Source organism: Chenopodium quinoa, unplaced genomic scaffold (assembly GCF_001683475.1).
Source record: "Chenopodium quinoa cultivar QQ74 unplaced genomic scaffold, ASM168347v1, whole genome shotgun sequence".
NCBI lineage: Eukaryota > Viridiplantae > Streptophyta > Magnoliopsida > Caryophyllales > Amaranthaceae > Chenopodium > Chenopodium quinoa.
This window is the reverse complement of record NW_018744955.1, coordinates 826,618-852,813: the sequence shown is the minus strand read 5'-3', so window position 1 is coordinate 852,813 and position 26,196 is coordinate 826,618. Positions and strand designations below refer to the sequence as shown.

At 33.8% G+C, this 26,196-nt stretch overlaps 2 protein-coding genes across 3 annotated transcripts; both read right to left on the bottom strand.

Annotated features, from left to right (window-relative positions):
• Positions 1 to 2,097: 2,097 nt before the first annotated feature.
• LOC110706378 (protein argonaute 7-like) lies at positions 2,098 to 6,666 on the bottom strand. The gene is made up of 3 exons (XM_021884297.1): positions 5,528 to 6,666; positions 3,907 to 5,131; positions 2,098 to 3,801 (listed from the first exon to the last, which is right to left on the bottom strand). The coding sequence occupies exons 1-3, from the start codon at positions 5,970 to 5,972 to the stop codon at positions 2,346 to 2,348; spliced, it is 3,126 nt and encodes a 1,041-aa protein (XP_021739989.1). The 5' UTR covers positions 5,973 to 6,666; the 3' UTR covers positions 2,098 to 2,345.
• A 3,609-nt stretch (positions 6,667 to 10,275) lies between these two features.
• Positions 10,276 to 26,167, bottom strand: LOC110706377 (CSC1-like protein At1g69450). 2 transcript variants are annotated; one of them, XM_021884296.1, is made up of 12 exons: positions 25,838 to 26,167; positions 25,136 to 25,441; positions 23,020 to 23,342; positions 21,988 to 22,143; positions 21,795 to 21,858; positions 20,646 to 20,855; positions 19,034 to 19,204; positions 16,021 to 16,319; positions 14,960 to 15,236; positions 12,756 to 13,037; positions 11,781 to 12,014; positions 10,276 to 10,937 (listed from the first exon to the last, which is right to left on the bottom strand). In XM_021884296.1, exons 3-12 carry the CDS (start codon positions 23,298 to 23,300, stop codon positions 10,749 to 10,751), a joined length of 2,163 nt encoding a protein of 720 aa, XP_021739988.1. In that variant the 5' UTR covers positions 23,301 to 23,342; positions 25,136 to 25,441; positions 25,838 to 26,167; the 3' UTR covers positions 10,276 to 10,748. The 2 variants fall into 2 exon arrangements, with proteins under 2 accessions (XP_021739988.1, XP_021739987.1); XM_021884295.1 differs by lacking the exon at positions 25,136 to 25,441 and having other exon boundaries at positions 25,838 to 26,166.
• Between the last annotated feature and the right edge of the window lie 29 nt (positions 26,168 to 26,196).

Genomic DNA, 26,196 nt, shown 5'->3' with positions numbered 1-26,196 from the left:
GGAAAATAATTGAAAAAGTGGGGACACAACAACAACAAGTCTACACAAGAGAAGACCTAAAAGAAGTAGACAAAGCCATTTCATTTTCAGGCTGCAGAAAAGTTATTTGATCTTATTTGCAGATTTGCTGCATGCAAATTAAACTACTGGTACACCATTTATGTGGGGAACATAAACCAAAGGGTGTAAATACAAATAGGTTTCTACGCAAATTGACATTTCAAAGAGTTTCTTTTTTTTTTTTTTGGTTAAAACAGAGTTTAATTGATACTCATACATTGCTTTCCATTTCCTTCTCTCGTTCCCCAATTTTACTGTCTGCCTAGTCTGTCCGTGCTACTTACATTTCTATGGTCAAGTCGGTAATCGGTATAGGTATAATATTGTTGGAAATTGATTTTGACACACCCTTAATTGATTTAGGCACACACCTGTGTGAGAAGAGCATAGAAAACTGTGCTCTCACAGTCTCACATATAGGTGTTGAAATTCATTGTAGCCCACTTGTGAGTGTCCCACATTGGAGAAAGAGGAGAGGTGGTTCCACTTTATAAGGTAGAGGAGTTACTCCTACTATTGCCAATTGGTTTTAGTATGAAAACTCCTAACCCTTGTTTGTGAACCAAACTCTCTTCCTCCGGACCCTAAAATAATAGGATTTCTCACCCGTATTGTTTTAGGTTGAGTGGGTACACAAATTACATAGAAATGTAATGAAGTCATCAATGGACTATAGAGTAATTTTTCTACCAATTTTAAAGTAAAGCAAATTAGTGACAATGAGAAAAACAAACTAAGAAACTCTTTTGAAAGAGATGAAGGATGGAGTATAGTTATTTTCTCTTAAAGAAAAAACTAAGAAAGGATTAGGTTTGTTTTTCCTTTCTACATAACTAAAGTCAAATATCATTTGATTGTCGATTTCAAAAGATTATTAACTTGCACCTATAACATGAATGTTGATTATTTGTACTTTCTCTGTTTTTTTTATAATCGCAACGTTTGAAATTTTATACAGTAGTATTCATACATGAATCTTTGATCATCTTTTTTTATTTATAGTCATAGGAAAAGAGATACGGAGTAGATTTTTCTTAAAACATGTGGAGTATTGTCATTAATATTAATTTTTACTAAAATACTCCACTTAGGATATTAAAATTGTTAAAGTACAACTATTAACTTTTTATAAATTTTGTTGTATTAAAGTTAAAAAAAAAAAAAAAAAAAAAAAAAAAAAGAGAACACAAGGGCAAAACAAAATTGGAATAGGGACAGTGGGCATACAAATTACAGAATGAATTTGGCAGTGTCTTTTCTATTCAATTCTGCAAACAATATTTGTTGTTACTTGCAGATTTTAGAACTACAGCATTTATGTGGGGAAGCCTAAAGGTTTTACCAAGTACTACTAGTCTACAAGTACTACACATTTTACATTTTACGCAATTTGACAACTCAAGAAATTCACAGATATTTACACATTTTTAAAACCTGTAATAGATTATTAGCTTTTTACTGCCTTATTAATTCCTAGTTTGTACTCCTAGTCCTAGTAGTCTTTACACTTTTCCATACAATTGTTAGCCTTCTGCTTTACGTGGTAACTCCATCAATAACTCCATTCTACACCTACTTTAAAAAAACCACGATAAACTATACATGTACATTATCGTTCTCTCTAGTTTTGCACCGTTTTCCTTTTTGGATTGTCTCAAGGGTCTGTTCTCTTGAGCTTAATTTCAGTTCAGTTCCTATTTTTTTTCTTCTCAATAAATAATTCAGTTTAGCTCACTTCAGTAAATCAGAACAGACCCTAACTTTCTCATACAGCCATACCTTTTGTGTAGGATAGCAAGAGGTAAAACTAGTAACATAACAAATACAAGACCTTACATTCTTTCCTTTAACCAACTTTTAAAATGATTAAAAACCGCATTTGAGACAACCCTAGTGGTACAAACTTATAAATGAAGTACATGAATCCATATTCCCTTGCTAATATCTTAGTTGATGAAGTATTAGTAGCATTCAAGATTTAGGATACCATTTTATCGTACAAATATTAAGCATTGCGGAATATTACATACAAATACAAAAAAAAGACGAGTTCCTTGAAATGATGTTTTTATGTTTATATACAATGTCCCTTACAGCTTACAAGCATACCCATTAGCAAGCCATGATAGATTATAATATGTTTACATAGATTGATACAAATGACTTTCACTAAGATACTGAGCTAAATCAGCACGGCACACACTAATCTATTTGGCTGTTATCCATAATCTACAAGCTAAACTAGCTCATGTTAATTTCATCACATAGAAACATCAAGAACTTAGTCAGCAATAGAACATAGACCTCTTTACATTTTCGCTAATCTTGGGTAGAGGAGTTGCCTTTGGAGGACCAACCCGAGACATTGTAGAAGCTACACCCTTAATAGAACCCATAGATTCAGACCTTTCAAGGTACAATCTGCCCCTGTACGCAGCAAGATGAGCATAATAAGCCGGGGGTACAATAGATATTGGTTTTGTACACCTTACGAATGTGAAGCATAAGCTATAAACCAACTTCTGAAACTCATCAGAAGTGAACTTGCTTTCATCCCACAGAACATGGTAGTGTGCTGGCCGGCTTGTTCCCTTTGCTCCCCAATGACTGCATAGATAGAAGTCGAATTCCCTCGGGTGAGTGATCACTGAGTCTACGACAGTCCCAGGAGGGACATTTTCATCACAGAAATGTAAACAATTTGGATCACTTTCATCAGGGAATAGTCTTGTATGGTGCCGCTTCTGTACCACTGCAAACGTGATTAATGGTTTATAATCAGGGAATTTATCACATCCCGCTCTTATTGATTGCAATTCCTCTTTTAGGACTTTATAGAACTGAGTCTCACTAACTCCATCTCGAAAGAATATTATTCTTCTAGGAAGACTCTTCACCTCTTGTCGAAATTCAACAAGTATTTCACTTACCATTTCTCCAAGGTCTTCAATGATCTCTTGGCGGTGTGTTTGCGACCTCATTCTTGACACATACCTGTTTGCTGAAGGCCAGTTTGTGCTTCCAACAACAGCTACAACACTAGGACTACAGTCATCAAGAGGGTGAGGATGAGTGACATCGGCTCCCATAAAGATTATTGGCTCGTCTTGTGTAAGAAGCCGAGGGATTTGAGAGGGCAATGAGTTGAACAGTGCAACAGTGGATCCACCAACTTTGGCATTGATCTTTAGAGCCATGTTTGTCAAGAATTGGGAATTCAATTTACCAAGGTTTGAGTATAAGCAACATTGGCTTACAACTCCAACTCGGGTTTCAGCAATCCTTTTTAAATCTGCATACCCTTTATGTTTTTTCTCCATTAAGCACAGAAGGAGCTGGAGATTGTTTGATGTTGCCCTTTGGATTTTGCTTAGTTTGCTTTCTAAGAGAGTGACATTGTTTAGGACATGGATGGGCTCGAATTGTGGGGTGATGGCAGTGGATCTGTTAAGGAGAATGCCCATTTGCTCACACTTCAAGCATAACTGGCTTATAAATTTAGGGACATAAGATTTCTGATCAGGGGTTCCGCCAAAGCTCATCAACGCCCACCTATCAATTCGTGTCCCTTCAACTACATGCCCGCCCAAAAGGCTCCATTGACGATCAATGCAAGAAGGAAGTACATCACTTACTAATCCTCCATTTCCGAGCTTCAACTTTGGAGGCCTAAGGACTCTACCATTCAATCTTGTCATTTCTTTCGAGATTTGTAGATTAAATTCTTCTGCTTTGCCACCACTACAAGGGACAACAAACAACAGAATGTCATCATACATAGCTTGTGAAAGGAAATTGGAGATTAGCTACAACACCTTCAACTGATGACGACTTAATAAGTATTACCTTCTTGGTCCAACCGGTCCATTGACCACTCCATTGATAATAGCTCTTCGTTCTCTTGGTTTTTGACTTCCCATCTTCATTATTTTAACAGTTTGATCATCTGAGAGCTTACCGAGAAACTTTTGCCCCTCACAAATCATGCAAAGCTCCATCGGAAGGTAGCATGGCTTCCTCCTACTGATCTGTAAACAAGGGAGATTCCTGTATTGAATATCATACTCATAATGATCCTTAAAGTACTCTACAAGCTTCAATCTACTGCCATCTCGGTCTTCAAACCAGAGCTTTTCAGTAACTTCTTCAGTCAAGCTATGAAACCGATATTTCTGAACAGCATCTCTATGAGAAACAAAGACTCTCAAGTTCTTCAACTCCTTCTCAACTTCCTTCCTCTCCTTTGTTGTCAAACTCCTCTCCTTCCTCTCAGGTAAATCGTGCAAAAACTTAAGCCGTTTTTGCAAAAACTCTAAGACTCCTATACTCTCATGAAACGCAGTCACTGAAAGATCTACATTCAAAGCAAGTCCTTGTTGGGTTGGCCTAAGACTTTGGAAAAACCCTCTTAATCCAACAGCTCCTCCTCCAATGTCCCTACTCCCTCCCATTGAAACCGAATACATTGATCTTCCTAAACCGATACATTTCTCATTCGGACATTCCCTCAATACAACATCCAAAGCATGAAGATACTCCTGAGGAAGTGGCACCCAATTATCTCCCTCATTGCTCAAGTATTTCTTCAAGTCATTTCCATCTAATTTAGAAACAAGATTAATGTTGACTCTAAACAACTTAACCTTTTGCTCAACTCCTTCCTTAGTATTGCCTTCTAAACACGACTTACTATTAACAACAACAGGGAGATTAACAAAGAACTCGAGCCTATTGCTTCGAAACTCAACAGGACTATACAAATTCTTTCTACCATCAAAAGCAGGAGATGCCTCACAAAGCACACCTGGATTATCTTCAACAAGTTTCTTCTTAATAGCGCGAGCTACTTCCTTAGGAGGATTAGGACATATTTCAACATTGTAATGAAAAATCTGTTGGCACGAGTCGAATTTAACACGAAAATGGTTAGCAAGAAGAGATATAACTTGTCCTTCCACTCCACCATTGTCTGGTCTCTTTGCAGCTACTAATGCTTGTGTTGTAGTTTCAACAACATTACACTTCTTCTTAATCTTAAGTGAATTAAGTTGCTGCCCCAGTTGTTCATCAGCTGTTTTGTTAACCCATTTACATTATTAGCTTTTGCTAAAATAAACACTATGACTTAAAACACTCATTAATGAAAAATAAAGCAATATAAGATAAACAATACAAGACTAATCCATTCAAAGGCACTCTCTTTGTCTAAAAATTATATTGTCGCGGAAATTACACTATCAACGTCACAATTAATTATATATACGAACTGAATAACATTCTTTTTTCAAACAATAACCCCACAAAAAGAAAATGAGGAAAGAGTGACATTTCCGCCATATCCATATACAATCATTTAAATATCTTCAAAAAGTAATGCATCTTTTTTCCATTGCATAAAATAATACAAGTAGTATTAATAATAACAATAACAAAATAAATAAAAATCAAAGCAAAAAAATTTGTTTACCTTGTGAAAGAGGTGAAGGTGGGATTAATGAATGATTATGAGAGGAAGTAGCAGATTTATGGGGTTTAACAGAAGGTTTAGGAAAATGGGTTTTAGGCCTAAATTTGTGGTTTTGTTGAAATGGTAATATTGGGGGTAAAGGAAGGAGACCTTTATAATTCTGCTGCTGCTGCTGTTGCTGAAGTTGATGTTGCTGCTGTTGTTGTTGTTGTTGCTGAAAGTTTTGATCAAAAAACCCAATTAATCTGTTATAAGTGTTAAAATGGTGCAAATGTAACAGATTATTATTATAATAATTATAGTTATTATTATAATAAGGATTAACAATGGCATGATGATTATGATATTGATGATTATTATTATGATGATGATGATGATGGGTGTTTCTTCTTCTGTTTTGAGGAGTTAAACTTGTTGTTTGGTTGGAATTTTTTGTTTCTTCCATAACCAATTTGAAAGAAAAAAAAAATATTGAGTTTAAAGATTTTATTGTGGAAAAAAAAAAGATGGGTTTTTTATAAATAAAAAAAAGGGTGTTTTTATGAACTGTGAAACTGAAGTTATTGAAGAGAGAGAGAGAGAGAGAGAGAAAGTGACTGGTCTTTGGAGTTTAAGGGAAGTGAAGTTCTTTGTGTCTAATGTTGAAAGTGAATATGATGAGAGTGTGGGGGAAAGAGGAAAAGAAAAGAGGGAGAATATGAGGTAAACCTTGAAAAGGGGAGAAAATAGGTCAATGTGCCCTTATTTGTGGAGGTATGCTATTTGGTTTGTATTGGAATGTGCTGATTTATTCTGTAGCACTGTTTTTGTTGCCCTTCCTGCATTTTTTTTTCCTTCTTTTGCCTCCGTTTTTGTATTTTACTCTCTTCGTTCCTAAATAATTGATATACTTGATTTAATTTTTTTCTTAACTTTGTCCGTCTTTTTTTTAGGCTACTCCGTCTTATATAAAATAGAATGTCAATAGGTATGTTGTTGGATTGATCTTAATGCACATTATTAGAATATAAAGTTTTACTCACATTTTATTTTATATAATAGGAATAAAAAATGGTCAATTTTTTTTTTTAAAAAAGTCAAATATATTGTGTCAATTATTGATAAACGAATAGAATATATAGTTAGTGCAAAAAGTATACATAAAACAATTAAGCAAACGGAGTAACACAAAGTAGACAATATTTGAAAGAACGACTAGAAAGAGAAATAGTATGGAGTACAATAATATTTAAAAGATGGAGGAATAAAAAATTTTACCTCTTAAAAAGCACAAATCAGTATCACACCAATATAATGTCTAGTGTCTACTACAAGTCTACAAAGTATAACTAAAATTAGGCAAACATTGAATGGGGTAACAATGGTGCAGGTACTTTTAATTTACCAAGAAGAATAAAAATAAAAGAAATTAAGTGACCTTGGTGAATTATGAAGGGACTTTGTTTACAGTAGGAACATCATTGTTTTGTAAATATGTGTGTTGTACACCCAATAATTGATAAAATTCATGAAAAAGGGTAATACAACAGAGAAATTTGTGAATCTATTGAAATTATCTAGGATAACCATGATTAACATATTCATGGTCGGATTTTGAAACATCCACTTGTTAGCTTGTGACTAGATATTTTATTAATACACTAGAATTTAACAATCCTTCAACTTTTTTATTGAAGGATTTTTTATTTTAACACTTGACTAAAGATTAATTCAATCCAATCTAATTTAAATACGGACGGAATATTATTATTATTATTAGTAGTAGTAGACTAGTAATGATGTATTAGTAATATAGTATGCTATGATGATGATAATGATGAATTAATAAATTAATAATAATTTAAGTGATATAGTAAAAGTAGTAGTATCAATTCAACTTACTCCGTAGTTTAGATCAATTCAGTTTTTTTCCAGATTAGTTCAGATTAGTTCAATCCAAAAGAATGGGGCCTAAGAAGTGTCTTCAATACATTAAACATATCTACAGAGGTTGTAATAATGACCTACTATATGTGTTAAACATAACAAAGATATAGACACATGAAATAGATACATAAATTTATTTATTTATTGAGAACAATTTATTTCTATGACAAATTATTAATAGCATGCAATATGTGACTTTATTTGTAACATAGCTCACTATGTGAGATATAAAAGTGAACAAAAAATAAGAGTTCATTACTGCATAGTTTTATTTATTTATTTATTTTTAGTGTCTCAAGTTGACTCTTATACGATTCACACACACTACTTTGACCAATATTTGTACTTTATACACAAAAATAAACGAAGTCATGTAATTACTTGTTAGAATCGCCTCAATTTTAATTTGAACATTAACATTTTATATATAATTTATATTCATTATCACCACTCGAACTTCTGCACTAGCAAATGTATTTGTCAAATATTGATACTTGAAATTAACAACGATACTTCATAGTTTAGAATCTTTAGATATTCTAACAAGCTAAACATATCACGAAATAAAGGGATGAATGAAACTGGAAACATAAATTTTATGGCTAACCATACCGAGTGGTCGTGGTTACTTATGTAGGAGTTACTTGGTCAATTAAGAGTTACTCGGTTAATAAAGAATTACTTGATTAGGATTTACCTGTTTAGTGTTATGGTGTGTGTCAGCCAACCACAAAACTAATCGCGTCGAAAACGCTGTGAACTAGAAAATTGAAAATTTCATATCCAAAGCTAGGTCTAATCAAGAATGAGAATGTTCTATTCTCATAAAATATGAGGTCATAGTTTGGATAACAAGACATACACTACTATATATACCATTCATCAATAACTAGATTTACTGAGACAAGAATATGGTTGTAATAATTATTAAATGGATTATTCACTTTATACACCATTTTCTTTTATTTGAAAAAAAAAAAAAAATTTAAGTACCAACAATTCCATAAAGTGTTAATTTAATAACTTTTTAGTGCAGAAAGTGTTGATTAATACAAAATATAATAATTAGCCAGCATAAATTTCCCAAAGATAGATGACTATATCGTCCATATGTCCATATTATATGTATCTTATAGTTCTTTACACCTTTATTTTCAGCCCCAAATTTGCATCATCTTTTATAAACATCCATATTTGAGGGGGCCATTTATCCACTTGATCAAAGGTTGGTAGGTCAAAAGAGGTTGTTTCTTTTTTAAACAAAAATCTTAGCTATTTATATTTTAAGAAAAAAAAATACTATTAACCGTTATTAAAATGTAGTCAAAAGACAATATCATTTGTATAGTACACATTTGACTAAGAATCTATGGGTTGGGCCACAAAATTTTTATTGTCTTTTTTTAATTAACAAAGGTATATTTGTTTGTTTGTTTCATTTATTTTTCTAACTTATTTTACGGAGTATTTTATTTTTTTTAAAAAAATAAATTTATATAATTGTATATAAAATAAAATAAGTTTAAATAATATAAAATAAAAAAAAATTCAATCACAATAAAATAAAATAAAACAAGTTTATACAAATTATGATGAAATAAAATGATTTCAGACAAAATTAAATGAAACAAACAGAGTCAAAATCCTTGATATTAATGTGATTTTCAATTTTAATTTTTTTTTTCAAAGTAATTGGGAATTTGGGATGAGTGAGTTTGGGTTGAGTATATTTTAGAATTTAGACTGCATTGGTTAGAAACTCAAAATTCATGTCTCCAATGAACCCAACTCCAAGCTAATGGATCTTAGATGTTCCTTTTATATAACTCATAGTTTTCATTAGGACATACTAATCATTTAACACTGATGAATGTGTGATTTTATTGTATGTAACTTCCTAATTAAATTAATGCACAAGCTCAAAAATTATATTGTAATCACTTTTATTAAGGACATAATATAATTTGTTTGAATCACGATTTCGTGATTTCTTTAGGAAAGTGAATAAGATTGCCGATTACAAAATCATCATACCTCACCCTCTCAAGTTTTAGGTAACATTAAAAATTATTTTTTTTAACGGAAACATAAAACATATAATATTTTATTTTTATTATTGAAACGTGAAAACATATTTAATGTAAATGTAAAAATAAAAATGAATGGTTAATAAAAAAATAATAATATATGAAGTACTTTTTAATCTCTTAGAAGTCACATCATGCAAGATTTTGCCTTCTTTAAGATTAACCTTTATACTAGCCAAATTTGTTTATTTTAAATAAATGTCATTTGACTTCATTTTTGAGCTTGTGGTTCTTTACAGGAGATCCTGTGGTTTTCTCTTTTCAAAGCTCAAAGTAAATGTTATTAATGCCTTTTATTTCCACTTTCCAGTAAAAAAAGAAAATACAGTAGAAAAGGAGCAACAATTTACTAAACCTTATTTACTTTCACCTGCCAAGCAAAAGGTGATAGAATCTGACATAAAATCTCTCTGATGATTTTTAGTTAAAGGGAAATCAGGTTAAGAAAGAGAAGTCTCAGACCACCTTTTAAATGTAACATAAATTCAGTTAAAAGAACAATATGTTTTAATAAGTTTAACTTCAGATAAGTTTAAATAAGATGTGTACAAATAAGATAAATAGACATATACGGAGTACTCTGTACTAAGTTACTACGGAGTACATAAGAAGTACTTAACAAATACGAGCATGTTTTAATGTTAGTCACAAGAGGAAAAGGTATTCCCACGTTGTCATTTTATGTGCTCAACTTGACCAAGAATTTAATAGCACAAGTAAAAAGAAACTTAGAAGTACATCATAAACATACGAAGTATTACATAACCAAATGGATCAATTCTTTCTTTACAACTAGAATACATAGTTTGTTTAATTTGCAGCAAATTAATGAACAATATGATCGACTTTTTCTGTATTTGAAAAATGGGTAATGTAAAGTACAACAATGCGCTCTTATTTTGTTTTTCTCTATATCATCAGCTAACATATCCTAAAAAATTGTACAATGATTACACTAACAAAGTTTCAGCGGCTCACGCAGGCACGCAGCGTCGCCTCCACACACGAGCTTGGCTTCATGGGCAAATATTATACACAAGCAGAAACGCAATGGTATATTTATACATACATATATAAGAATGCAGCATCTCCTTTCTGCTGGAGAAGGCCAAGATTGGGAGGAAAACCCATTCGTTGTTGTGAGATGGCTGATAAGAATGAATACACAATTTGCAAGCCGAATACACAATCATACTTTGTACGAGTACTTAATCAAGAGATAGGAGCGGAGTTATATGATCATTGGAGATATCAGAGAAACTAGGAACACTATGACAATCAGAATTTGAGCACTGCAAAGGAGATAATGCAGGGTCCATATAGGCAGTAATCAGCTCGGTAAAGAACCTCGGCATTTGTGGATCACTTAAATCTTCTCTGTCCTTCTTTATCAAGGTCTGACAGAAATAAACATAGGATGACAAAGAAAGTTACATAAGGTCACTAATCTCGTGATTTATGAATAAGAAAACACAGCTTTGATTAAGGTCTACATGAATTTTTCTCAAGTAAGAGACCATCAAACAACAATAGTACGACTGGAAAATAAGCAAGGCCCCTGTATCTATTAAAGGAGAGCACCAACCTCATCTCCAAGTTCTCTTTGAGTCTTGACTCTTGAGGGATGTTGAAGAGCATCACGCAAGCATTTAAGTATATTACAAATACGGTATATTAATTAAATGCATGCTTCAAAAGACATACATATGAATGCATAATTTTTTGTTGGTTCATTTGCATGCATGTTTTGTGCCATAAATTACTTATATATATGTAGCGCGTACTGATTATGCATCTTAGGGTGTTTCTCTTCAATCTTTTGGACTTATCATAACTTATTATACATAAATTGTTTGAGAACTTGAGAGTAAGACTAAACTTATTGAAACTAACAGAAAATAGGTAGTCAATTTCACAACTTGAGAGTATGACTAATCTTATTGGAACTACTATATGCTCAAAAGTGGTTTTGTAAGTAAAGGTCGTGAAATTACTGTACGACAAAAAGAACATAAATTACGAGAGAGTGCAGTCTCTTTACTCATCTATATTGGAGGATGATAAAGCTCATAATATTCACTAGCAAAGGAGCACATCAATTCTCAAGACAGAAACACATCTACTTTGTCAAGATCACAACTGGGATTATGGGAAGCCATTTCCATTCAGAATGAAAATCACAAGCTAATTTACATAGGAATATTTAAAAGACCACAGGCACGTTGCAGGAAAGAGCATACCTCAGCAGAATATATGGAAAAATTTGGTAGGAAGCGTTTCCGGCAATACTCATTAAACAGAAGCGTAAGTACAGGAAGAGGGAAAATCAGTGACGACGCGGATGAAAGTTTCTTCACTGTAAAGATGCCCAGAGCAATAGCATGCATCAGTACCAGTGAAAAGATCATGCAGTTATGAACGGTAGGCCAAAATCTTCCAGCAGTTTCAAACTTTGGAGCATATACATGTATAAACTGCAAGATAAAAGGACAGAGAAATAGAGCATTAGTCCAAGCTTCACAATTGTGACAAACACCAAAGCATGTGGGCAACAGAAAAATAATTTTTTTTTATAGCTTGTTTTGATTTAATAGGAACACAAATCTAATAGCTTGTCTTAATTGATAGGAATAAAAAACCATGGGATGTCTAATAATTTGATTTGTTAACATATACAGCCTTCGCCCTTTGTTACTTGGACTTTAAGAAATAGATAAGCTGGGATCGCCCTGCGTTACTTGGACTTTAAGAAATAGATAAGCTGGGATTCTGGATTCATATTTTCAGGGGTCTCACTCATTGCGACCAGGATTCATGCCATCTTGATGTCCAAGCATTAGAGAAAAGTAATTTATATGAAAATAATTGTCAAATGTGAGTTCCACATATAGGCATGGTCTCCTTCTTTCCCTTCAGACCTACAGTACTGCTATGATCTTGTCTCATTTTCCATTTTGGGGACCTGCAGTGACTATGTTGTGACTTGTGAGGTAGTTCAACTTATCCTATTTTAAGAAAGTGTGCAATACAGATTAAAAATAGTCAAACACACAACTTTGGCAACCGCAACACAATCATCAGCTTCAATATTGTGAAAGAAAAAAAAAATACAGAAAGGACAGCTTTCCATACCATAAATCTAACATTGAATTGTGTCAGAATAAGTAATTTGCATGGGAATTAAGGAGGTTAAGAAATAAAGACACTGAGATTACCTGATTTTTGAAAATTACATATGCAAGGAGGAAGTAGACCAACAAGAAAGGCAAAATGAGCGGAGCCAGGAAGAAGTATGTGATGCCCAAAAGTCCAAAAAATAGAATCTTGGGGATCTCCCTGTGATAATATATATATGGAAGATCAAATTCATTTGAATGTGTTCTGTTACAGCAGCAGCACTTTTGAAATAAGCTTTGGATAAGTTGAATAATTCGAAAGAGATCAGCTGTTGTGCTTGTCCATCCCGAAGTGACGACATAAGCAATGAAGAAAGATGCCTACAGAAAATACCAACAAAAATGTAGAGAGTTTTAAAATGATACCTTCAGGAAATTCTGCTAATTTCCACATTCAATAACTCATTACAAGAAATAAGAGCCTCAAAACCTCCCTCGCATAGAAAGTAACATGCTGGATGGCAAGTTTGCATCAACAGAGGAACAGAAATGAATAATACTATGTATTCCCACCCCCCCCCCCCCCGCCCGCCTCTCCCAACCTCCTCCCCACACACACACCAAAAAAAAGGTTTGTCAGTACTCAGTACACTAGAGATGAATCAACTGCAAGTTTAAAGATTTAGCTGTTGAGGATCTATATCAGAAGTTGAAGTCATTGGCAACGGCAGCCACACACTTTGGTATGGGCATGCTGACTATCTGCCAGAAATTGGCCGGGTTTGCCAAGATACACAAGGGCAGGCATGCAGCTCAGTACAGCTGTGTAGGGCGTCAGCATGAATGTCCTTCTTGAGCTACTAGGTCACTAGGGTCTATGCCATGCCACTTGGTTTTTTTCTGGCAATGAATTAGTTGTACTTGTTCATGTTTTCCTCAAGTGATTTTAAGCTGATAATATGGTTGTAAAAGTAAGAATTGTACTAGAGTTGTGTTCTATTCCTAATTTCTTTGGGGTTTCTGGCATAAATGAATATCCTCAAAGTTAAGATGAATTACTTTATTATTGTGCATTAGTTTGTAATCTATTAAAAACTCTTACATCAACATTCCATCAGGTCAAAAGACTCAAAACTCATTCTAGTACCAGGAAATAAAAGCTAAATTGTCTCATAGTCCTATTCCCTGAAGGTTGTATATATTACAATCAACCAATCAAAGCCTTAATCCAATAAGTGGGGTCCGCTACATGAACCAAAGTGATTATTCCGTGTAGTCATTGACAAAAATCTTCCTCCTCCATCCTTACGATCCAATGCCTCATGCTCATGCAAATTCATATACTCCTTCCGTCCCATAATATAGTTCCTGTTTTCCTATTTTGGAGACCCAAAATTTTGTTCCTATTTCTATTGTTGGATCATATGTAAAGACCATTATACCCTCATTTTTTTAACTTTATTTATTGTACTTCCTAAATTACCCTTGAATTTTGCACATGCTTTATACTTTTTTCCACTTTCACTCTCTAACTTTTGTCTATAATTGTACTTTTCACTTTTATTAATGTACTTCATTTACTTTCTCCTCCTATTTCTTGAATACCATGATAACACACAAACAAGAACTATATTATGGGACAGAGGGAGTACTTCATATCCTTCCTAACTCCTTCCAACCAAGTCATTTTCGATCTCCCTCTCCCTCGTTTAACCCCTCCATGGTCCCACTCTTCGTACCGATCCACCCTCGGGTGTTCGTCTTACATGCCCAAAGCAACGCAAACGATTTTCCCTTAGTTTGTGCTGCCACACCTACTTTCTTGCGAATAACCTTGTGATTCTATCTCTTAGAGTGTTTCCACACATCCGCCTTAATATGCGCATTACCGTAACCTCCATCTTTTTAATGTGTTCCTTAGAAGCCCCACATTTGGTACCATAGAGCAACATTGATCTTATGGCAGCCCAGTAGAATTTTTCCTTCAAGACTGCCATAAGACCAGTGATGCTCTTATGACAGCCCTGTAGAATTTTCCCTTCCCTTACACATTAAACAAAATCCTAGATCCTGCCATTGCTCTCCAAAAAGAGCATGGTGATCGACACATAAGCATTCCATGTCACAAAATATTCTTTACAAAAGAGAGTAACAAGGCAAAAATGAGTTTGATAAGATTCCACATCACAAAATATTTTTTTATGCCAATTCCAAGTAGAAAGATAAGGACCACAATTGAATAGCCAGAAAAATAATATTTAAAAACAGCCAGAATATTCACAAATAAATGTAAAAGCTCTTACCTGTGCTGGGACAGAAACTGCTAAATGTGAAGGAATATTTTTGAGATCAAGGAGAACAGCAAATAGGTTGAAAAATGATCCAGACAGCACATTAGCAAAAAAGATGTTCCATACGATAAACCAAAGGAATTTGTCACTTGCACTTCTCTGTATCTCACTGTAAGATATATGTCCTTGAATTGATGAAAGGAACTCCATGACAGGAGGCACCAGTTTTACAAATATTTGGAGAATAAGGTTTGGAAGATAGCCTGTAACTACTTGACGTACCATTTTTCTGCAAGAGCGAAAACAAAACGTATTTAATGATATTGTACTAATTGTAGCTTCAATTATGGACAAAAAACTACTAAACATTTTGCACATATTAGTAATTTGGATAAGATACTAGACTTGCAATATGAGAAATTAAGGAAGAAACATCAGCACACTAATTATTTAATCATGTTTCACAGCATTCAGATACGCAAAAACACTAGAATACAACTTCTGAATAGGCACAAGATCATACTAAAATATTTCGGTGTTGCTACAAGTATGACCAAACCTAATGTGAATGGAACCAAGATTAATATTATAGTGAAAAGTTAGGACTCCTGATGAATTGATACAGCACTCAAAAACTTCTGAAAAGGCTGTCTCTGGAAAGCATGATAAACTAAGAAGGACAACAAGACTAACTGCCACAAAGTGTGACAAAGTAGTCACCCATATACTAAATTTTTTCTACTGGATGAAGCGGCTGACCTGCAAACCTGCTATATGCCTTTAACAAATTATATCAGCGGAATATAGAGATAAAAAGGGAAAAGTACAGGGATATTGAGAAAAAAGTTCAGAAACAGAGCTAGAAATGAACAGCTAGCATTCTCATAATGGAGTATCAGGTGTTCATCACTCACATCTTCCCTCACCAACCAGACACAATTTGGGAGAATTTTATTGCAGATGGAACAAGTTTAAGGCCTGATTATATTGATGACAAGCAGATGGAACTCAGATATATTCATGATAAACTTAGCAATGAACACAGAAACTCACAAGATGGCATAACCACTTACGCAGTCAAAAAGTCTTTCAGGAAGGGAAACCAGACCTCCAGTTGGGACAGATTGGCAAGACTTTGCACAAGCACAACTGGTATGAGAAATAGTACAGTAAGAAGTATGCTTGTGATTATTATCACCACTCTAGACATCCATCTATGCAAGAATGTTGATTGGAAAAATGGCCAGTACACATCATTTGGCTCAGGAGCTTGCTCCGTAACCCATTCTGTAGGTTTTTCAGATTGCTGTAAACGTGAAGCAATTGCAGCACCAAATCTTGATCTGAAGAATACAAAAGCAGAACGTACTTCCTTCACCACGGTCAAAAGTAGAAAACAAATATGTCAGCAACCACAGACAACCAAAACTATGACACAGACTTAATGTTGGAAGACAACAGCTAAGAGAAGATGTAGATTTTAGATAATAATATGGAAACTAGGTGTATTTGACCTAATAATAAAGCAATAACAGAAGAGCTCTTTCCCTAGGTTAGTGTAATACACACCACAAGTGAACATAGTCAATATTAACTTGTGTGGAGATGCCAGAAATTTTCTTTTCTATCTTTTAGCAACTGAAAAATATTGCATGCAGATATTAGGGAAATGAGTAAAAGGGGCTTATTCTATCGTTTTGTAGTTTGTTAGCTTTTCAGTGACCTGGTCCCTTGTCAGCTGTTAGAAACTTAGAGCTAAAGAATAGACAAAAAACAGAGCACTTAAACGTCGTCCCTTAGTGAAACCCGATTATTTTTCTAAGCCCAGGGGAAAAAAAACCTTTAAGTTTCCAGGTAGTTCAACTGTTCAAGTTGGGGCATTATAACTAGCATAGTTGGCAACCTAGAAAAAAACAGGAGGGGGTGGGGGTGGGGAGCAAGCACTTTATGACCCAAAGTGATGTCGAGTGCCTACATTCGCATAAGAACATCCAAAACCTGCCAACTGAGACTTTCAGACACTTTTTTCTCACTTTTAAAAGGAGTAGCATCATGATCAAAAGTGAGGAATAAAAAAATTATAAATCCCCCCCCCCCCTCTTCTTATAGCTCTGGCATTCACTTAAATCTCAAAAAGAAAAATCTTCCAAGCTAACAATCAATGCATAATTAAAGGAGAAGCACAAGTCATCTGCTGCAGGCATTCACTGTCAAAGGGTAATGATATTGCTCATGCCAGCCACATGTCACAGTTTTGAAAACAATAATAAATGGTCCGAAATGTCATGTTGGCCCATGTCTATGGATCTATTTGAGTCCTTAGTCCCCACTGATAGAAAGACGTCTAATTATTTTCACAAGGCCAAAGATCTTACCTCGAGCTAAGCGTGCAAGATTTGTCACTCTAGTCCCTATATTTTCATTAGGCCCAAAGATCTTCCCTCGAGCTAACAATCACGGGAAATCTATGAGAATGAAGGCCATCATATCTCATCACATCTCAGACAACGAATTATTCTATGCTTTAAACTTAGTTTACGGTCCAAAGATTGAGAGTTAAGTCAAAATTATTGGTCTTAAGCAAACCAACCCTGACAAGCCTAGAAGGAAGCAATTTGATGCAATAAGTAGGCCACTCCACAAAATCTGATGTGGGAAAGATGAGGAGGATCACATTCTCCATAACTAATAAAACTCTCCCTTAGTAGCATGCACAGGATGTTTTCAGTCTGAGTGTCCAAAACCAAACCATGGGTGACTAGGAGTTCATTCAGGAAAATGATCTGCCCTAAGCAGCATAATATACATGCACATAATTATCACTAAAAGAAAAGGTGGCAGAATTTTGCAAAAATTGTTCACAAAGAAGAACAGGTGCATAATGGGAATCTAAATTTCTAGGGAAGATGATAATGCATCTAATGCTTAAAACCTTAACATATTATTTAAATATAAAGGCAATCGTCTTCCGGGGCTTTCATTTTTCCAATTCATCTTTTACATAAATGAAAGGGACACTAAAGAATAGCTACCGCTTCAAGATATGAACACTTGAGCTACATTAACAAGTCCAATAACTTATCTGTAGACCTAAGTTATGAATTGTACTGATGAGAAATAAAAAAATAACTATATTATATAATCTTGAAGCCAAGGTGAAATTTTGAAACTCATACAATTTTTCCCTTGTAAAGCCTTCGAGCAGTACTCGGACACAAGCTTTAGTTACTTCTTTTCCTCTTTCCTCAAGTTCATGAGGTTTTAGTGCATAATTAAACCTTAACTTGCCTAGTGGACACATCAAATCATTAGGACCCAAAAAATTAATTCTAAAACATATTCATATCCAAATCTCATTAGGATATGTAATGAACTAAGCTTACTGCTAACTTAACTCACGCAAATAACAGGAAAATAGAGAGATTGATTCTTTGATTGAGCTATATAATCTGTTTTAGATTAAAGCTTTACTATTGATTGATAATGGTGGAATGGTTACAAATGATAGGGGTTAATAGCTTGAGGCTATTACTCTCAAATAGTGAGTTTAGCTCACAATTCTCTAACAATGGCTTGAGGCCATAACTCTCTCTAGATTTCCCTAATAAATTTCTGCCTACTAATTTCTTTCCCCTCCCTCTCTATTTATACTAAGGATTATTAACCTAGTAAACTAATATACTACTAGAATATCCATACTACCCCTCCTTAGATAAGTCCATTACAGGATATACATAGTGAGTTGGCAGAAGATAAATCTAGAAAAAAATTCCAAACAAACACTAAAGCTTATTGGCCTGCATAAGAATAGGAATATAGCACTACTTAATGATTTATAGCATAATAAATAAGTTAGTCAGTTACAATGACATATCACAAAAGTAAGATTAAGCATCCCTCTAGGCTTTTGTCTTAAATGGGCCTATTATTATGTAGAGGTAAGGATCATAAGATAATCATAACACAACCTTCAACAACAACAACAACAAAAAAGGAACCAGTATGAGGCAGAACCAATGTTAAATCGTATACTAAATGACACATAATTTGAGCAGTTAGACAACTAAGTAAACCTTCATGACATACTTGCCCAGATGCATCATCAGACTGCTCTGCTCTCAGGTTTTCTTCTAGATCCCCCAGCTTCTGCTCACGATCAGATTTGTGCAATCCAAAAGAACCATTATGCCTGGAATATTCTTTGGCAGATTCTGATTGTTTATGTGTTAGTCTTCTATACATTTTCTTCACAAAATTCTGAGAAAAAATACAGGCAAAAATCAAAAATAGAATACAGAATAGACTCGATATATAAAGCTTAAAAGATCAATTGCCTTAATAAGAAACGGACAAGCACATCTAAATGCAATAAATCAGTGCAACTCAAATGATATTCACTGTATCAATCCGTATATGTAAGAGTGAAAGATGGAAAAGGAGAACCTCAGCAGATGAATTATTTTAAATATTCAATTTCATTGTATTCAAAATCAGCAGGGAAAAAAAGCTTAAACTGCAAGCTACTTGTAGGATAAAATTAAAAGCAATCCAATGTCCTAGACTTCCAACATAATAAGTTATTAGTTAGCCAAGCATAACAAAAGAATTATTGAAGATCTACTAAACAATATGTAATTTCTAAATGCATGTAAAAGCGTAGGAAAATCATTCAAAAGATATCCTACATGCTGCAAAATAGGAACTTAATGCCCATTTTCAAGCAACATAACAATTTCTCAAGCAACATAACAATTTCTCAAGCATAACAAGGTCATCAATAACAATAACAATAACAATAATATAAAAAAAATAATAATAATAATAATACAAAAATCAGAGCACACTGGTATTCAGAAACTACCAGATTCATGCCTCTATTTCTCCGATTCTCTGAAACTCTTGTAATACCTGTGTCTGACATGTACTCAGCACCTCAATGGATATGGGCATATTTTGGTTTGTCCTCAAGTTATAATGTGAAAACATTCAAAAGTATTTAACATCCATCTCAGATACTTATACTGAGTCCGACACTTTTAAAGTGTTGTGGCAATATAAATTTGTGTCTAAACCTCATAATTTCTTTGCTAATGATCTAAAATTAACAAAATAAGAAAGAAGCAATATCCCATTTGCTATAAAGAATAAGATGAATACATTTATCAACAGCATTAAAAAAATAACGCATGCCCTGTTTATTTCAATCAAGACAATCGTGTATGACAAGTTGACAACAATAAACTAAACAAAAATGAAACCTATAATTCTACACCACGTTTGATTCATAGTAGTTCCATCACTAAGATCTGTGATGTTTAGCATCTCTGAATGGACAAGGGATTAATAGGCTAACAGTACTAGTAGCATATCTTTTAAATAGAACAAGTTATGGCTTGCTAGTTGCTTCATACTATCCTGGGCTTCAAAATTTTAACACTTGCATGCTCCATTAAAGGGTAACCCATCATTGCCTATAATCTAGAAGAAAATTGAGAACAACTTGAGCACGACTAACTGGCTAATTACAAAAGATAAGTTCACATCTGGGGAATATACATTGCTTTGTGATCAAGTAGACATCATAGTTCTTGAAATAATAAAAAAAAAAAAAAAGGATGAACTTGGACTACAGACTTAGGCTCGGAAAACATACAACAATAAATGAGAATTAATATTCAAATTAAGCAATAGAACTTACGATAAGATAGAAGAGTTTATTTGTCCGATGAATCACCACGTGAGACAAATAAGTAGTGGGATGATAATCCTTAAAGAAATTGTTAACACTTTCACTCACGCTGCTCCCAGGAGTAACAGGGATCCCACGTACTAAGATTGTAAATTGATGTGGCTGAGGTTTGGATGCATAAAAGTATGCATTCCTCTTCGAACAAATGTAATCATATTCCTGCAGAAGCATAGGTATTTGAGATGATCAGCACAGCATCTAGCAAAGACTTCCTCACATTACTACCTCTGGTATCACCAATCAATATCTAGGGTTAACATGCCGAAGCATGATCAGTCCAAAAGAAAAGACATAAATTCAGACAAGTGTTGATCGCTAGTCTTTGGGTAAAAAAGAGTAATTAGCAGAGAGAACAGCACAAATGTCAAAGCTATATTTCAAGTCAACCTCTAAAGTCAACAAAAAACTTTCAACACAGTACTTGGCTAACTGGACTTTTGCATACTCTTAAGCATGCGACTATGCAAACTTCCTTATCATAGAACACAATGAGAGTGAGTGCCCACTGTCATTAGTTGATAAGTTCTACTACCTCCATTTCTTTTATTTGCAACAAATGAATTTTTTATGTCTCACATAAATTACCCTTTTGTTGCAAATAAAAAGAAACAGAGGTAGTAGAAAATTTGTAGCCACTGAAAGATGGCAAGATGATTTTCATATCAATGGGATAGTTGGCTTAAGTACTAATCCTGCAGAAAGCCTTTAACTTTAACAGACAACTTGACTAGCGTAGTGATGTGATATAAGACTAGAAATAATTAATACTTCATTCAGAAGCAGTCAACAGCAAGAAATATATTTTTCTAATTAGTCTGCTGAAATTTGCATTGAGGTAAATTGTCAATGTCCTCAAACAAAGTAACATGAGATGCATTGTGGACACAAACAACAAAAACATTTAATTTATATATAGTTGTGACTGGCTTGGGAGTTCAAGATGTACCAAATTCACAGCGGAGTTTCTGGCACATGGGCATGGAATATATATATATATATATATATATATATATATATATATATATATATATATATATATATATATAATTTTAAGAAAATTTAATAATGACTTTAACATATAAATAAAATAATACTTACATGATAGAGTAGATAACAGACAAAGCCAGTCATCAAGTATACAGCAGAGCAGTGAGCCCACAACCTTCCACAAAAACACATTCCATAAGTAAATAGCTCTACTTGATTGAGATAACGGAGAATAAGAGTGTTATAATGAGCATAATTTTTTCAGAAAGTGAAGAAGAGCCATAGAATGTGCTAATACATTTACCATTTAGACCCATTGTTAACATTGGAAATGGTAAATAAATCCAAGGTTTCATTGGAGATGACAGTAATATCGAATGCTGCAAGCTGCGTCCCAGAACAATTGATTGGAAGAAGAATAAAGAGGCCTATAATCCCAGCGAAAGTAAATATTTTCAAACTGCACAAATGCAATAATTGTAAGAACAAAGGAACTCTTGATCTCAAATAAACCCTCACAGTAAACAGACCACTGCAACATAAACTTGACAGGAATTACAGTAATAATAAAATACATTCTCAAGGGGAAAAAAGGGGGGTTTATGGCACCTCATTTTAGAAAATTGTACCAGACACTTAGTATATCAACTATGAAGAGAGAAGCCAGAATCAAATGTGTATAGTGTATTAAAAATTCCACAAGTAGATTGTTACTTTAAGGTCCTATTTTCAGATGCATTGCTGACAAAACCAATGCCCCTTTAAAAAATTTAAGCCCCGATGCTAATTATGGAGGACCTTGCAGTGAAACTAACAAATAGTACTGATAAAAAGGTAATCACAGATTTCAAAGTCACTGTGGTTCCTTTTAGGTTCTACCTCAGTAATACTGGCTGGTAAATTGTAATAACATTATACCTTTTTACAACAAAATTTGAATTAAAAGGTGATTAAGTAATTTGTTTTTGACTCCTATTGTCACAGACTCTCAATGACACCCTTTCTGTCAATGAAGGCGAGAATTCAGAAATATTTATTTTAGGCACCAAACATGTCTTGAACACTATGTTTGGATTGAAGGAAACGAAGGGAAATAGAGGGATGGATTATCTTTCATTTGAATAACAAATAAGAGAGGAAGGGAATTGGAAGGGAGAGAAAGGGAGGGATTAAATTGTAAGAAATTGATCACTCCAACGATGGAGAGATTTGAAAGAAAAACTCATCTTTCTTCTCTTCCCTCCCCTTCACCTCCCTCCCCTTCTTTTCTTTCCCATTTCTTCATCCAAACACCCTGGAATAGTTGAAGTTCCAAAATTTCATCAACTATATTTACCAGAGGATGATGATCCTTATGAAAACTACAGCATCCAAGCCTGTAGTTGACAACAATTCTTCTTCAGTAAGTTTCCATGCTATTTTTACCCAACCAGGAGAAGGTAACAGCCGCTTCAGGCGGATAAGGCGATTCCTTTCAATCCCTTTTGCAGCCAATAAGCGTGGCACATATACATAAAGATACCCTGGTTGTTTTCTTAAGATAGAGTACAGTGCAAAGAATAATATACAGAGGGCGGAGTTTATTCCAACAGACGTCAGAAGCGCAGAAACAATCATTGTGGGGCAGTATCACTAATTATCTGAACAGAACTTGCATGCCTGCCATGAGAAAGAAAAAGAAAAAAAAAAAAAAGTCACGCATGCAGTATATTTGAAAAATAATGATGAACAAAGAACAGCATATGTCGTAAACCAAAAAAAGGTCAACAGGAAAAATTAAAAAAGGGCAATTGCATTAGAAAGAGATGAAGAGGTTGTGCAATGTGCGTGTATAGGAGGACCATACATACTATATCATGATGCAATTCTTCTAATAGGATACTACCTAGGACAGGTTAAGCAAGGGTAAAAAAAAAACAGCACTACCACTAATAAATTGTAAAATAGGCTCTCTAGCCTTACCATAGATACAGAATTTTTCGCATAAGACTCTTAACCCAAAAGGCATTTGGCTTACTACTTCACAGCAGAAAAGAAGTAATTGACAATTTGACAGTATAGAAAAATATTTAAACATAGGTACAATGAATAAATGCAGTCTGAAAACCTTATAATCCATACACATATAAAACTTTGGAAGCAATTACCCTTGTGGATATGCCATATGGGTGTTAATTCACTGATACATTCAAGTATTCAACAAACAGTACTTGAAATGTTGGAACACATGCAAAAAAAAAAACATAATTCACCATTCTTCAGATTCACCTAATAAAGTACTCACCTTCATGTCACTATGTTTCAATTATGTTCAAAAAAATTCCTTTACATAGTTCACGTAAATTTTAATAAAGGATGGCAATTTAGGAGGATATTCTTACACCTATGAATATCACATCAATCGCAAGCCACACATTAGATATTGTTCAAATTTGTTGATTTCATACAAGTATGTGGCCAAATAAGTGATGCAACTTTCTCAACCTGAGTCACATGTGAATCTTTTACTTTGTAACTTAGACTGGTCCATAATAAAAAAAATGCTAACCTACATCATTTCCATTATTCAATTATAAATTTATTTTTAGTACTACCTCCGGTTCGTATTATATGCAACTTTGGAATTTTTTTATATCTCACAAATAATACACCAAAGTTGCATATAATACGAACCGGAGGTAGTATAACAATTTTACAAGGTTAGGCTTTATTGAGTCTTATAAATCAGCCTCTTCATTATGTGCATTTTTTTGCCACATAAAGTGTTTTTTTTCCCTTAAGTTTAGGGTGGTTTTAGGTTTGCCTACTCGAATATCTAAGGCTTTCTACTTCCACTTCTCCGTAGCATCAAGATAAACACTCAAACAACTAATATTATCATTGTTAGTACTTCCTCCGTTCTCTTCTAATTGCAATGTTTTGACATTCACGTTTTCCAATGCAATATTTCAACCCTTTATATCTCTAATTATAGACAAGTAAAAAGTATATAAATGCGATATTGTGAAAATTATAAATCAAGACGAATCTAACAAGATCCCACCTGACTATATTTTGCTAAACATATAAATCAATAAAGGTGGTCTTATGAGAAAATAGTGCAAATTCCCAAATGTTGGCATGTTGCAACTAAAAAGAAAGGAGAAAGTATTAATGATTGGAAACCACGATGTTTTCAAGTCGTTAAAATATGTAGTCTCTTAGATTAAAAATTGAAATATTGTTATATAATCCCAGAGGAAAAAGTCTTTGCTAATCAATTAAGAATGTAAATTCTCTAGTTCACCTTAAAAATAAGAAAGATTGCAATGAAACATTTTCATAAGAAAATACTTTCCACCGACCAAAGAGAACCTTAATTGAAAGGTGAAATATAAGAGAACATATTAAATCAATGCACTATGCAAACTTAAGGCATAGAATCACAAGTAAATGAGAGACGAAAGATTTACCGATAGCCTTCACAAGCAAGAGCCTAATCATGTCTCCCTGCCATAAGCTACCATTTTATCACCTTATCTTCTAAGACCAATCTCACTCATGAAGCTATCCAATTGATCATTGTCAGTAAACCATAAGCTAACTTGAACTACCCATAAAGCAAAGCATAAGTGAACCTAGAGTAACTCAAGAATCTATAATCATCCACCTTTCCAATGGACAACACTCATTGTCCTCTTTCTATGTCGAGCTCGTGCTAATAGATACCCGTGATCACCTCCCTCGGATTACAAATATCTCAATTGAACCAAGTCAACCTACATATTATCAAAATTTCAATAGACTAAACCCAAATATTAACAATGGACCAAGAGTCAAACACACTCTAGCTTGTGAACTCCAAGTGCAAGAAACTAGTTAATGGACCAATCTCAAATACTCAAAATTAATGCAAAAATCAAACAAACAAGCCATTCTTATAGAAGCAAACATCATCTAAGCATATTATAGTATATATGCTATTAAACCAAAGGAGCCAATTATTAATCAAAAAATTACTGGAAACTTAAGGTGTTATCTGACTTAATGAAAGCAACTCAGTTCACCCAATTGAGCAGTACTTGATTATCAAAAAAGCAATACCAATCAAAATACCCAGATCAAAATACAAATAAATTTGCAGAAAAGTGAAGAAAATAAGCAAAAATCCGAACCTTTTTTCTGGGTTTGGAAGAAATCGAGCAAAAATTGGCGCTTTTACCCAAAGAAATGAGCAACCCAGAAGAGGGATGATGGTCTCTTGGCTGTTGATGGAATTACCATTCAGCAATTCAACCATTTTTTTGGGATATTTAATCCATTTTATATGAAGCATGAGTAGTTTTTTCTGTTGGTTTATTTTATTTAATTATATTAATATATAATATATTTGGCATATTTTGAAGTTGGATATTTGAAGACACTTTTCTACTACAGACAATTCTAAGTTTCATGGTTGAAAAACATCAATACCTGCTACGTCAATTGTTTAATGTCGACGGTGAAGGGTTGAAAGAGAGAGGTTTTTTTTTTT